The sequence below is a fragment of the Fundulus heteroclitus genome, chromosome 23 (genome assembly GCF_011125445.2).
Source record: "Fundulus heteroclitus isolate FHET01 chromosome 23, MU-UCD_Fhet_4.1, whole genome shotgun sequence".
NCBI classification, from domain to species: domain Eukaryota; kingdom Metazoa; phylum Chordata; class Actinopteri; order Cyprinodontiformes; family Fundulidae; genus Fundulus; species Fundulus heteroclitus.
The window spans coordinates 31310457-31324915 of NC_046383.1; the positions used below are offsets into that span (position 1 = coordinate 31310457).

The 14459-nt window shown below is 43.8% G+C and overlaps 2 protein-coding genes across 8 annotated transcripts in view; one reads left to right on the forward strand and one right to left on the reverse strand.

The window, feature by feature from the left end:
- mtus1a (microtubule associated tumor suppressor 1a) overlaps positions 1-9600 on the forward strand; it is a 32531-nt gene extending 22931 nt beyond the window's left edge. For 6 of the 7 annotated variants that reach the window (XM_021318664.2, XM_021318665.2, XM_021318661.2 and 3 more), the window contains 8 exons: positions 2663-2729; positions 5756-5970; positions 6083-6188; positions 6298-6371; positions 6466-6561; positions 7127-7243; positions 7359-7456; positions 8556-9600. In XM_021318664.2, the coding sequence (XP_021174339.2) occupies positions 2663-2729; positions 5756-5970; positions 6083-6188; positions 6298-6371; positions 6466-6561; positions 7127-7243; positions 7359-7456; positions 8556-8784 (1002 nt within the window). In that variant the 3' untranslated portion in view covers positions 8785-9600. The remainder of the gene's footprint in view (positions 1-2662; positions 2730-5755; positions 5971-6082; positions 6189-6297; positions 6372-6465; positions 6562-7126; positions 7244-7358; positions 7457-8555) is intronic. The other variant, XM_021318666.2, reaches the window with a different exon arrangement.
- A 765-nt stretch (positions 9601-10365) lies between these two features.
- On the reverse strand, positions 10366-12664 carry pdgfrl (platelet-derived growth factor receptor-like). Its single transcript, XM_036127037.1, has 3 exons — positions 12289-12664; positions 11939-12075; positions 10366-10749 (listed from the first exon to the last, which is right to left on the reverse strand). The coding sequence occupies exons 1-3, from the start codon at positions 12602-12604 to the stop codon at positions 10561-10563; spliced, it is 642 nt and encodes a 213-aa protein (XP_035982930.1). The 5' UTR covers positions 12605-12664; the 3' UTR covers positions 10366-10560.
- Between the last annotated feature and the right edge of the window lie 1795 nt (positions 12665-14459).

Here is a 14459-nt window from a genome sequence, read left to right on the forward strand (position 1 = left end):
ATAGACAACACTACTGGACAGGTTTGGGATAAAGTTGTGGAGAAGTGGGTTTAAGCTATAAAACCAATTTCTAAGCTCACGAAAAATGTTTAGTCTATCGTTTAAAAATGCAAACTGTTTGATAAAACTTAAAGAAAGCCAGAGGAAGTCCTGTTTTGCCAGAAGCCATGCGGGGGACGGAGCAAACACATGAAAAATAAATTATATGTGGAAATGAGACCAAATTAGATTTTATTTTTGGTCCTGCATTCAAAATATGTGTGGCAGGAAACTAATGTTACACCAAACCCTGAACGCCCCGTTGTCACAGTTACAGTGGCAGCGGCAGCATCATGCTGTGGGGAGGCTTTTCTTTAAACTAGGGAAGCTGTACAGAGTTGATGTGAAGATAGATTAAGCTGAACACGGAAAACTTTTTAATCCTGCAAAACACCCGAGGCTGGGCAGAGATTAACGCTCCAACAGGACAACCACCAGGAACCAATGGAACGGGTCAGGCCATAGCAAGGATTAGAGCGATCCTGTCAAAGTCCAGACCCAAATTCCACAGAGATTTGGAAACCGATCCACACAGACGTTCTTCAGTCCAACTGGGTTTCAGCTCTTTTCCAAAGAAAAATGTCATTATCTGTGGAAGAAGCATATCCTAAAATGTTTGCAGCTCTAACTAAAACTAAATGCGTTTCTAAAATCTATGAACTCTGATGGGCTAAATGTAAATGCATGCCACACTTTTCAGATTATGCTTTTAAAACATTTTAAACTTCCTGGATCAGTTTTCTTACCGTTTTTATAATATGCACTACTTTTTGTCGCTTACCATTTTGGAAGCCCTGTAACTATTGAAATAATTTGTTCATCTTTCTGCAGCTGCACAAACCAAAAAGCATGATTTGAAAACGGTTTTGAGTGGACAGGAGTGTTGCTTCAGGCTTCTGAGTGGAGACACAGATATGTGGGACAGGAATTATAGAGTAACTGATATTGCAACTTCATTTGTCGGCTGCTGTTTCCCAATAAGTCCAGAAAACTGCAACTTGACCTCCGGGAGTCAGCCTCTTATCTCAGTCCATATTGTGATGTTACTCTACACCAGGAGTATCGTCTGTATACCGCTGGGACATTTCTCCTCTTGTGAGAGGGGGAAAAAATAGCTTCCATCTCCAACATCCTATTAAAGTGACTGAAGCAAGTATAACCATGCAGTTGTAAACTCACATTTGGACTGGAAATTATTAGGACTACTTAAGCTTTCTCGACCGTTTAGGCTCAGTTACCGGATGTCACTGTTTTTACTCACTTTTCCTGCATACATAACTGATAGAAGTGGGCTACAAAACCCCTTTTAAGAAAGTTAAACCATAAAAAAGGCAAATAAGTAAACCCTGCCAAACGTGATTTAACCTTTTATCTATCAACAGGCTTAATGAGCCTGGTAATCTTTTATTGCTCATTGACCATAAGTAGTCTTGCTCATAGAGAAGATGGGAAATTGATCTGTGACAGCATCAAATCATCTTCTAATGGAGAGGCTGTGGCCATGCAGCCTGTAGCTGGGGGATGGTGATAATGCACGCTGGCTGTTTTTAACCTGGGTGGCTCACTGCATAGGACAGGTCCTTCCCTTCAGCCTGATGTCAGCCAGCACCGTGCTCTTCATCCGTTTACTCCTCTCAGACCGCCCTTAGTGCTGACTTACAGTGGCTTCTCAGCTGTGGGGGTGGTCCTACAGCACACTGTAGCCGGCCCCCTCTTCTGTTTTGTTTTTTTAATTTTTTTTGTTTTAGATGAGATACGGTAAAACAGTCTGCAGTCACCCGCTGCTGCTCCTGAAGCTACTTTTTCAGTCGTGCCTTAGAAAGCTCAGTCTGGGAGGGCGTCCGCGTGGAGGTGGTACGTCCACCTGGACCACTGCTCGTCCTGGATCACCAGGTCTCCATAGCGACCAGAGGGGACTCCGGCACCCGAGCCTCAGGCTGAGGCTGGATCATGGGCTGTGCTGGCAGCAAAGCTTGCCTTAGTGCTCGCTGCGCTGCTGAGAAGGTAACTGGCTTCTACGCTGTTCTTCCCCCGCAGGGAGAAACCGACGCAGATCAGACGAGGCAGCATAGCGAGCTGTTTGCTAATGTAAACTGATCACTTTGGTCACGTTGGTCTTGTGTTTTTCCTCCATGCGCGTCTGCATGATTAAATGATGTCGGCCGCTTAGGGTGATGCGGCGCGCGTCAGGTTGCAGATGGAAATCAACCCCATGACAGAGAGGAGTGAGAATAGACGGAGGAAACAGTTTGTGGATCATTTCTGCGTCAGATGGAAGTGCAGCAGTAGCACTGCAGCACAACCTGCAGCTGCAAAACTGACTCATAAAGGCTAAAGAAGTTCGACCGACAGGATAAGTGTACGAAACTGGAAACACGAGCTGAATGCCGAGGCGTTTTTCTCATCTCTCAGTAGCTGTCGTTAGAGTCCCTCTCTGTTCAGCATTTCAGCTTAATGTCGTTTATTTGGCTGTTATCCACAACTAACTGTCTAGGGACTCTGGGTGTATCACATTCCTGTGTGTATTCAATGTCTTACATGTATCTCTGTTTGCATTATTAATGCACCTGTTTGTTGGCCTATTAATGAAAGAATATTGACTGAAGTGTGTTTGTCTTTGCAGCGTGATGAAGCCACCAGGCAGTGTGGAAAGCTGTCTGAGGAACTGGTCAGCCTTAAAGGAGAGCTGGGTAAGTTGAACTATAACAGGGTTCTTCAGCGGTGACCACAATGCATATAAACTCACTGTCTGGCATTTGCCTGTTGATCTGTCTCTCTCTTTCTACCTTCTTTTTGTTTTTTTATGTTTAGGGCTGTTGGTATTAGAGGGACAGATAAACACTATTAGCTTGTGTAAATTTTACAATGGTAATTCGATCTATTCTGCGTGCCATTGAAGAGATGCCTGTGATCCTTCCTCCTGTTAACTGCTTATCCAGCTGTAGGTCAGATGCCAGTTTAACCAGTGGAGGTCATTTATTCACCACTGCTGACTATGTTAGTGTTGATCCACTCTCTCTGAGCAGCTTCCACTGCTGGAATGCCACAGCACTCCTGACCTTCAGAGCTCTTATACCAAGTGCCTTATGTCCCGTTTAAGTGTCGTCATGCTGAATAGCCTCGCTCGCTGACACACATGTAGGCTTCAGCTCCCGTCCACACACCAGTACTTATCCGTCTCCCCTGAGGCGTTAGAGGCGTTTTAGCTCCTCCCCTCTGCGACCGCCTCGGCTCGCCCACATGACTGCTCTTACACGCTGAGTGCTGTTATATTTGTACTGTAACAGTCTTGTGTGAGAGCCACAGTGACTTCAAATAGACCTCTGGTGTTTTTAGTTAAACATTTTATTTCTTTATATGTTCTCCTTTTGTTGTCTCCAAAAAGGTGAACCAGTATTTGTCATTTTGTTCTCGTTTGTGGTTTTTCAAAATATAAAAATCCAAGTAGGAATTTAACTTGGCTGCCACAAAACACCTAAAGTTGACTGCTTCTTTAACCGCATTAAAGCAAAGTCTATTATCATCTTTTATCAAATGTAAAGACTTGATAAAAACCCAAGAAATGTCTCAAACTCTTCATCTTGGCTTGGTATAAACTGTAACGTCCTTCAGTCATCAGACTCAACAGATCACTCCCTGCAGCACTGTATCCCTCCTCTTTTTTCTCCTCTTTATCTTTCATCCTCATCTCTCAGGGAGTTGTATGTGAACACTGGGGATCCTCTGTGACACAGTAGAGCATATCAAAGTGTCAACTGGTCCAAACAGGGACATGAAACGGTGGGGATGGAGTCTAATGAAAAATTAGAGTGAACTTGTAGTCTGTTGTGTGGGAGTGGTGACCTAGAAGTTAGGGAGCCAGGAGTTTGCTTCTTGAAGAGGCAGCAAAGGTTGCTGGTTTGAAACTCGATGTTGGCAGCACACCGCGCCCTGAGGGATGGGTTAAATGCAGAGAGAAATTTCACTTCTGTGCGACTATAAAGGGAAATATTTATTTATACCAATGGATGAAACGAAGTATTTTAGAATATAAAATTTGAACATGCATTCAATGGTTATATGCATTGAAGCGGAGAGCAGGATGTGACACCAGGCCACCTACAACGGTGCCCCATAACACTGCCTTTTGTAAAGTTGAACCTGTTCTGGATCATTAATGCAGGAAGTATTCATTAAGCTCAGGGAGAACTGTATAAATACATACTTTTTTTTTTTTTAGTTAAATGTCAGAAAGCTCTTTTCCAGAGATAAACTTTGTACATGGATACACAGAAGATTGTATGATAAACTGTCCAGATCTCTTTTCATGTCCATCACTGATCATACGCGAGCCAATCAACAGCTGTAGTTTAACATTGCTTATAACAGGGTCTGGGTGAATACTCGATTCTGATTGGCTGTGGGGTGTTTAAAAAGTGTAATAGGACACCTATAAAAAACTTGTTTTGAATTATTGCGCCGACTCAAACGTTAGCTGGTAACAACAAGACAGTTGACCCTGGTTACCTTGGTAACCATCACAACCAGAGACGTTAAACGGTTTTCTCAGCCGCTTCTTGTGAAAACCTTACGATTTTAATGGTGAAAAAAACTAAGGTGTTAATAATTGATTTAATATTTCTTTCGTAAGTGACATGGTATAAGGGGAATACACCTTCAAGGTGTCCATTATCAGAAATGAATGGACCTCCGCTTCTCTTTGGGAGTTTCACATCTTCACGTCCATTAATTTCTGATAATGGACACCTTGGTGGGCATTATCTTACATACACCTTACATATTTAACTTTACCCTGATACTTTACCACTTTAAAACGGACACCACTTGCCCACAGCTATGTAAAGGGTAACTCCCCACCCAATTTTTAATTTTCTTTGCTAATTAACTGTTAACATGGTTGTCTTGACAAATTGCTGCGTATTTGTTGAAATCCTGCTTTTGAATTTCAAATTTCGTCAATTCCAAATTCAACGCAAGACACCCGCTGTCTTGCGTTGAATTTCAAATTGACGTTGCTTTTGGTTGATGTAGTATTGCTATTGGTTCAAAAGTATTTGTGATGTCACCAGGAGAAACCAACGTCAGTAGCACTGCCGTGGGGTAAAAAAGCAGCTGAGTTTTGAGCCTCCGTAGCGAGCTGCAGTGTAAATAGTTTAGTGGTTAGTTCTGCGGTCCTATCGAGTTTTCATGTTCATTTATTAGCTTAGCATTGAATTAGTTTATTTAGCATTTATTTAGCGTTTACTAGTAGCCCAGACCACGCACAGCCATGAGGGGGTGAGTTACACTTTAAGCTGTGCTTATAATGGTCCTCCACCAAAAATGAGAAAAACATTTCTATCATGAAAAATAGTTTGAGGGAAATGGTGAGTGGGTCTGTTTATGGACTATGCATCATAAATAACAAATGTCACACTGTCATTTTCTGAAAAGACTGAGGAATCTGTTGAGTGACGTGTCGTTGTTTTCATATGTCTCTGCCTATAAATACCTAATCTGTCGTTGGCTGAGAACAAGTGCCATCTCCCCCTGAAAGTCAGTTTTTCCACTCCTTTTTCGACACCATTTGATGTCACACAGCTCATTAGACCAGAACTCCTTAGTGGGAAATGTAAAGTTACATGCAGTTTGAGTTACCAAAACAATCCTTCCCTCACTCTTTTTTTTTCTTTTTTTAAATGAACGCTTCACTCTGCCTGTTGTTTTTTATTGACAGCTTGTTCTGTCCACTCGTCTGAGTGCCTGCAAAGGGAAAAGGAAGAATTACGCGCTGCTCTGCAGGATGCAACGCGGACACTGCAGGAAGAGCACCAGAAGGAGCTGGCTGAGCTGGAGCAGAGGCTGCAGGCTGTCTACAAGGCTGAATGCGACAGCGTTCTCCTCTCCTATAAGGAGGAGGCCAAAAAGTACAAGACTGTCATGCAGCAGCAGGTAGGCCCACAGTTTCAATTAAGACACTATGGAAACAAAGAAAGAAACCTCCATTTTGCAGAGCAGGGCCTTTAACTGCTGGATAAAATGGTAATACCTTTGTTTTTTTTAGATGGAAGACCTGAAAGCAGATCATGAGGCCTTGAAGCTGCAACTAGAGAGCAGCCATGCAGAAGAGCTGCAGTCTGTTAGACAGCAGTATGAGATGTCTATGGAAGGTGAGGAAGGATCCCTGACTCACACTTTGAATCTAATAGTTCATGAAACACCATTTCTAAAATGAGAAGCACTAACATACAATTATGTTTGTGAACTTTAACTTCTCAGAACTCAGGAAAGTCCACACTCAGGAGATGCTGTCTTTTGAGCAGGCCCTAAAAGATGCAGAAGCTGCAGTTTCTGTAAGTATTATTTGGGTTTTATACACCTTGGAGTTTTGACGTCCCGGTGTGTACCGCTTTGCCCACTGGTTTTTGTTCCTGTGTGCATCCGCAGGCACAGATTCAGGAGCTGACTGTAGAGAATAATGTCCTGTTAGAGAAACTAGCGGCAGAGGAGAGCAGGAGGAGAGAACTGGGTGAAAACACTCAGGTACTTTTTGTTTGTGGAAAAGAAAGGATCAAGTGTTGAAACCCCTCGTGACTCTGGTGCAGTTTGCCCCCAAGTATTCAATGTGGAAAAAAACAATAAAGCCAGTGACTTCACAAAAGATAAACAACCAATGGACAGATATGGAATCAATATGTTTTCTTGGAAGTGAAAGACTCAGTTCTTTGAAACCCAATCCTTTCTAACTGGACTAGTGTCACTGTGGTATGACGGGTTGGTCTCTATGAGCCTACAGTTGCAGCTACACGGCTCCTATCTGTTCTGACACCAGAAAGTAATAACTGGGACCATGGCACCGTTCTTCACAGCACGGAGCTTCATTAGAATAATAGAAAGAGCAGAACTGGCAGCTGCTCCACCTCCCTGTTTCACAGCCAAGTACATGTTGGCCCTGGGAGCACAGGGCCAAACGCAGCTAGTCAGGGCTCAGTGGCGCCCTCTGTTGGAGGGTCTGCTTCTCTGTTTCCAGTCCGAATGTGCTGTGTTTGTTTAGGCTTTTTAAGTCTTAGTAAAGCCTAATGATGTTGCTGCGTTTTTGTCCCCACAGAAGGACTCTCACACTCTGTATCTGGAGAAGGAGCTGGAGAGTCTCAAAGTAGTGCTGGATCTGAAAAACAAACAGCTTCACCAGCAGGAGAAGAAACTGCTGGAGATTGGCAAACTGGTGAGAGCTGGGAAGCAGGAGCAAAGATTGTCAGACGACCACGACGTAAATAGTATTACTGACAAGTAGGGAAACTCTAACTAAACCATAAAACCACTCCATTTGTTTCTAACAGACGGAGAGAAATGTGAAGTTGGATGAATTCCTCATAAAGGTCCAGCAAGAGAATGAGGACCTGAAAGCCCGAATGGAAAGGCACGCCGCGCTGTCGAGGTACCAGAACCACTGAAACTATTTATAGCTGCACAGATCACAAGTGTTTTGGCCAGTTTCCGATCTCCAGATTTTGTAAAGAGTCTGATCTGATATTAGTTTTGTTCGAGTTCAAATTTTTAAGAGTTTCTGACATCTTGTGTTATTGATTTAGCATTTTTAGCCATCTGTATCCCTTAGAGAATGTTGGTCTTTATCTCACCTCTTTTAGATTTTTGCGGCGTCTGCAAACATTTCCAAATCCATCGTTGATTTCATGACGGACTAATTGAAAGCTTAAAAGAATGAAACAGAAGAGTCGGTTCTCTCTGGTCAACCTTCCTGTTATCGGCTGAAAGCCTCGCTTAGTTTTTTTTAAATGGCTTCTTCCGTTTCTCTGCCATATCTGGCTTCATTTTTAAACACTTTGTTGGTAATGAAACTGGCTAACTTTCAGTCCTTTTTCACAGTAACATTAACTTCCACACCAAAGACGCGTTGTTTTAAGACCTGGTAGCTCTTACAGTTAGCCCCCAAACTATTCATAGCCCTGGTAGATTTAGCTTTAAACCAAGCTTTTCAAGTTCATCAGCATGTTTTCGTCCAGATATTATCAATCAATCAATGAATCAATTATTCTTGTTGTTTTGGGGGACCCAGCCAGAGGCCTGACTTGGATCCAATAGAGGGAGCCAAAGATCAGGGTGATTGAAAGGAGGCCCTCCTTGAAGACTTGAAGCTTATCAGAAAAGTTGAACATTCAAAAATACCGAGGCAAACATGTGAACCTTCTTTAGGGAGATGTCATGTCATTTCATTTTCATACCAGGGGTTTGAATAATATTGAGCACAACTATCAGATGACGCCTTTACTGATCCGAAAAAGATTGAAGTTTTGAGTTTCCAACCAGCTGGTCGCGTGTCGGAGCCGGTTAGTCTGAAATTCAGCCAGTACCGGTGATTTCTCTGTTTAGGAAAGTAAAATGCCCTGTTTTTTTTTCTGTTTTTTTTGCTAGGCCAAAATGTTCCAAAGTAAACAAAATATTTAACACTGAGTGAGTTGCTGGAAGCTTCAAATGTTTCCATGTTGTAAATGTTTTCCTGCCGTCTCGGCCCGCAGGCAGCTGTCCACGGAGCAGGCCGTGCTGCAGGAGTCCCTCCAGAAGGAGTCCAAGGTCAACAAGCGGCTGTCTATGGAGAACGAGGAGCTGCTCTGGAAGCTCCATAACGGAGACCTGAGTAGCCCCCGCAGGGTGTCCCCTGGCCCTACCTCACCCTCCCACCCCTTCAAGCTGCAGTCCCCCCGCAGCTCCGTCGTCTTCTCCAGCCCACCCGTCTCCCCCAGATAACAGAGGGCCGCTGCTTCCAGGAAGCAAAGCTTATAGTTTAGCAGTGGTTGGATCCTGTTCCTGTTACACTTTGAACTGGCTCCTCCAGGACTGACACTGTAATTTAAAAAAAGTTGTTGCACAGAAGCACTTAATGCCACCTTGTTCTTTGCCTTTGGCGGCTGATCTGACGGACGGAGGGGAGAGAATCTCAGGTCGTCCATGTATTGACTTGCTCTTTTTGTTGTTTGACGTCGCCGGAGGCTCGTCTTCCCTGAAGCTCAGCACAAGCTCGCACACGGTACATGCATGTGTACACACATGCAGATCTAGCCTTGCAGTGTTAAAGAGGCCTTCTTGTGGTTCTGGGCTCCACCGCCATGGAAAGTCTGATTCCAGGATAGTGTTAGGGTGTTTATAGTTATCCAGAATATCTCCGGAATCTGGGATTGTTTTGTTTGGACTCCTTTTCTCACAAGGGTAGCAGTCAGTCTTTAGTTTCATACGCCGGCCTTCCACGCCTAATTCCTTGAGGTTATTTCGGTTTAACCTCCATTTTAAAGAGCCAATGGTCCTTAATATTTGTGCTTTGATTGACCAGGGGACCAATCCAAGTCTTTGTTCATCCGTTTGAGTCTTGTCTGTCACCTCCTAACGGAAGATTCCTCATACAGCTTTAAAGTCAGGCTCCTGTTTTTGTGTTTACAGAAACAGCTTTGCTTGTACTCATCAGGGAGCGCAGATGTTTGAAAGGTCTGAATATTTTGTGTGGCAATTTCACAGATGTGTTGACCCTGTTTTGAAATATGCAATTAATAAAGTCTTGTATTAAACTTGCGCAGGAGTATTTATTTACTGAAGATTAAATGTTGAAATGTCAGAGATTTATTAAAGGAACTGGATGCACTGCAGCTTTTACGTCAGAGCCAATACCCCCCATGCTGAGACAGCATAAATATGTGTGCACTTTTATCTCTTACATAATCCACATGATGCACAACTCAAGTCTGCTATCCCCGCTATGGTTTGTGCAAAGCAGAAGAACTCATTGCACCGGTGAAAAGGCAGCTCAGTCCCTGCAGAACACATTCCACATAAGGAGCTCATTAGGATGTCAGCTTGGCACAAAATGTAGCTTTAAACCGGATTCCATCATGTAGAGATAGGGGGAGAAAACCTTCAGACAGCTGGGTTTAGATTTGTTTTTAGAATCAATATACAGTTAAATGTAGCAGAAGAACAAAATGTCACTGGATATTCACACTGTTAGAGCCAGATTCTGAGTTAATTAAAAGTCGAAGACATCTAGCTGTGAAATGACTTTGGCTTCTTCCGTTTAGGAGGTAAAGCTTTATTTGTGTCGTCCTCCTGCTTCATGGAAAAAGGAGAGGCCTGAAAGTGCGACACTCAGGTTGTGTAACTTTTGTTTCTGGCTGCATCTGCATGAATCCCTGAAGACTTGATCTGCTTCGTTTAAAAAAAACTCAGTTTTCATGCAGCGTGAACGGGCGCCGGCTGCTTTGTGGGATCAAGACAAACCCCCTTTTTTTTATGTGGTTTTAAATCTCTAAATGTTTTTCATTGAAATGATGAGAGGAAAGCTTGAGCAAAGCACCTAAAGAATCTTTATTTTGTTTTAAAAATTTGTAAGATAATATATACTAATATGTGGTCAGACATAGATTTTATCTGGTCCTGCAGATGGCTGTCAGTGTTAACACTTTACATGTGGAGAAGGTCCATCACAACAACAACAAAAAGAAAAAGAAAAAAGCATCATGTGATCCTTGGTGGGGATTATGAAGAGACAATTTTGGTGGTCATTATTGTCTCACCGTGCTGGTTCTTAGCTTTACAGATGTAGTTACCAAAGTCAATGGTTTCTATGTCTTCCACAACCAAGATGCTCTGGGAGACCCTTGTGGTGTAGCCCATACCTCTGTGAACCAGCCTCCACAGGGTTTGGATGTGAACTGGACGCTGACCCTACAGCACACACACATTAAAAAACAAAACGTTTCGTTAGTTATGAAACAGGGTCAAACTCCGGTCCTTGAGGGTGTGGTGCAAATGTTGCGTCTCTCAGGTTCAGCACATCTGAATCAAACAAATCGGTCAATAGCAGGACTCTGTAAAACTTGATGACATGTTTAGGAGGTTCTAAGTGCTGGAGTAGAAGGACACATTATTTTGGTTTTCTTAGGTCTGGTTTGGATAATCTAAATGGAAGAGTTAATGGCATGCATGTTTCCTTTGCACAGGGGTGAATATCTCTACTTGTGGCTGCAGCTGGGAGGGACAGCAGTAATGGGACTGCTCCACCTGTGAGGGCTCTGGGATGGGGGAAGAGCCCAAATCAGCACCTGATGCTCAGAGGAAGATGAGAAGAGTAAGAATGGTGCATGCTTTCACATCAGGGTCTCCAATTAACACCAGAAAAAGTCATTAGTTTTGTCACTAATCCGTTTCCGGGGGGGAGAACAACGTTTCCAGTCAAAGTATCCGTCTGGTATAAAAGTAAAACACTGCAAAAATCCAAACATTTTAGAAACAAGTGAAGGCTGGTTTTTATGGATTTTCACGGTGCCTTGCTGTTTTATTACGTAGTTACTCTGAACAGAATACACATCACATCACCCCCTACCACTATTACCCATGTAAATATTTATCATCTTTGTAAACAACCAGTGGTTTAAGTGGACAGTGCTTTGAGTGGTCAGCATGACTGGAAAAAGCTCTTTATAAGTTTAGTCCATTTACCATTAACCATTTAAAGGGCCATTAAACAGGGTTGCATAAACTGCCGTGACAGTTTACTACTGATGATGTTTTAAAAATGTAGACGTTTGCATTAATCCTGACCCCTAGTCAGACTTGTTGTTAGCTGTAGCCTCTGGAGACGAACTGATCAAGATTAGAGCAAACTAAATACACAGCGTTATCTACGGCAGAAAAATATACAATATGTGCTTGTAACCTTTGTAACAAAACCTCACTTCAGAAAACCCAAACTATCTAGGTAAACCAGAATCAAACCAAAACAAAGCTGAATTAAATTCAGTGGCGAATTTTCTTTGCATTGATTAGACATTTCTCTGTTTTTATTGACAGGATTTTTCCCCCCCTGCTCCTTATTTCCTGGTGTGACTTATATAAAGTCCTTTATTCCCCTTACCTGTCCAGGATAGGACCAGCTGAAGCTCACGTCCACCTCTGGCTCTCCCAGCACAGTGCAGGTCACATTAACGTTGTCACCTCCTCTCACCGTCTCAGGAGAGGCTCTGAGGCTCACAAATGGGGCCCCACTGGGAACTGTCAACAGGAGACTGAGATTAAAACTCTTGAACCTAAACCTCAAATGGGTTCCCTATTGTAAAGAAAAGTATTTTAATTTTATATGGGTTCATATTAATAATCTGCATTGAAAATGTGTCATGTTTAAACAGCAAACCAAGCACAAATTGTTGTTTTATGGCAACGAAATGAGGAAAATATCAAAGGGTGTGAATACTTTTGGCCACTCACCTTCCACGTACAACAGCTGGTATTTGGTGGAGATTTGAGGGGTACCCTTGGATGCAGCCTTGCAGTAGAAGACCCCCTGAAGATCCGCGCTGGGGTTTTGTAGGACGAAACCCCTGGTAGGGTCAAAGGACATAAGAGTCCCGTTTGCTGTGATTTCCTCTGGTGGGACCTCTCGGTGCAGGGATGCCTTAGCCTGGGGATCGGTCACACGACAAGGCACGACGGCAGGCTTGTCTGGGCGCAGGTATACGATCTCAAAGTGGATGGCAGATGGGACGAAGAGGCTGTCTTTGTCTGGAACAAAGTTGTGTGGCATCAAACCGGTATGTTATGTTATTCAGGGGTGACCTTGCACTTTCTCCTCTTTGACTAAAGGTAAGGACTCAAACCACTGGAAACTTATTAACCGCCTAACGTCAGAGACTTAATTCCTCTCACAGCATGCATAGTGTACAATTTAGAGAAGGTGTCTGCCGTTATAAACATCACATACTCGGACAATGATAATAACATAGTTCTTTCACTTGTTTCTGTTGTGATGAGCCAATTAGTCTTTAAGGAAAAGAAATCTACAGCAGAAAATATTTTCCTTTTTTTCTACTTAATGGATCAATATTTAATAATGACACCCTTGTGTTTCAAATTGGAAAAACACACAAAAAGATAGTATAGTAGTTCTGTACTATAGCTCTAGGTTTGAAAGGACAGAAACTTGTTGGAGAATACTGATTGTTTATAGTGAATGTTGCTTCCATCCCGAGAGACAATGAAAATGGTTTAGGTTAATTTTACAGTAAATTCCTTACTTATTGCTCCATTAAAGCTAGAGTTGGTAATCCTGTTCAGAAACACTTTTTGTTAAACTGGGTGAAATAGTCCTTCCATCCTAACTGTAGTCAATACATTATGTATTCAGAAAAGGGAGGTTAAAATTAGATCCCTGTGAAAGCTGCAGGCCTGTAAAAACTCTGACCAATCACAGCCGTTCGGTCCGAATGGCTGTGATTGGTCAGACGATTGTTCTTCAAGTTCCTTGGGTATCACCTTATCTGCTGGTTGTCCCACATGTCAATCGTTCTGATGCGCTCACGTAATGCCAGTGTGTGTGCTCGTTCCTTGTTACTTTCTGCTTGCTGGCTGCGCATAGACCCTTCTAGTGTTTATGTATCCGGTTAGCTTAGCGCTTAGCCTCTGTTTTAGCCATTAATTGTAGCGCCGCTGCTCTCACCGTATACTTTGAATATAGCTGACAGTTGCAAGAAGCAAACTGCATACATGTTTATGAGAAGTAGAGGGAGACCTCAGTAGAAAGAAACAAGACCAGAGTGGATCTGGGAGATCTTTTTTCGTCTGATCCCCCTGTGGGGTGGAACAGCAGGTAGGACGGTCTTTTATCTCTTCCACGGTGTGAGCTCTTTTATCAGTTATTCAAAAAGGGACTTTGGGAAACTTCTGGAAAAATCACACACTCTACCAGTAAGAATCATCAGTTAAACAACAGTCGCTATACCGTCCGTCCGTCCGTCCTCTTCCGCTTATCCGGGGTCGGGTCGCGGGGGTAGCAGCTTCAGTAGGGAGGCCCAGACGTCCCTCTCCCCAGCCACTTGGGCCAGCTCCTCAGGAGGAATCCCAAGGCGTTCCCAGGCCAGCCGAGAGACATAGTCCCTCCAGCGTGTCCTGGGTCTTCCCCTGGGTCTCCTCCCGGTGGGACGTGCCCGGAACACCTCACCAGGGAGGCGTCCAGGAGGCATCCTGACCAGATGCCCGAGCCACCTCAACTGGCTCCTCTCGACGTGGAGGAGCAGCGGCTCTACTCCGAGTCCCCCCCGGATGACTGAGCTCCTCACCCTATCTCTAAGGGAGAGCCCAGACACACTACGGAGAAAACTCATTTCAGCCGCTTGTATCCGGGATCTCGTTCTTTCGGTCACGACCCAAAGCTCGTGACCATAGATGAGGGTAGGAACGTAGATCGACCGGTTAATCGAGAGCTTCGCCTTTTGGCTCAGCTCTCTCTTCACCACAACGGATCGGTACAGCGCCCAGCTTCACAGCAGACGCCTGCACCAATCCGCCTGTCGATCTCCCGCTCCATCCTCCCCTCATTCGTGAACAAGACCCCAAGATACTTGAACTCCTCCACTAGGGGCAGGACATTCTCCCCACCCGGG

What these genes read in the sequence shown, in the direction of transcription:
- pdgfrl (XM_036127037.1), bottom strand. Translation starts at nt 12,604, where the DNA reads ATGCCACACAACTTTGTTCCAGACAAAGACAGCCTCTTCGTCCCATCT. An exon ending in CCAGCTGTTGTACGTGGAAG is followed by an intron (nt 12,076 to 12,288) that starts GTGAGTGGCCAA and finishes TCCTGTTGACAG; the next exon opens with TTCCCAGTGGGGCCCCATTT. An exon ending in GCTGGTCCTATCCTGGACAG is followed by an intron (nt 10,750 to 11,938) that starts GTAAGGGGAATA and finishes TGTGTGCTGTAG; the next exon opens with GGTCAGCGTCCAGTTCACAT.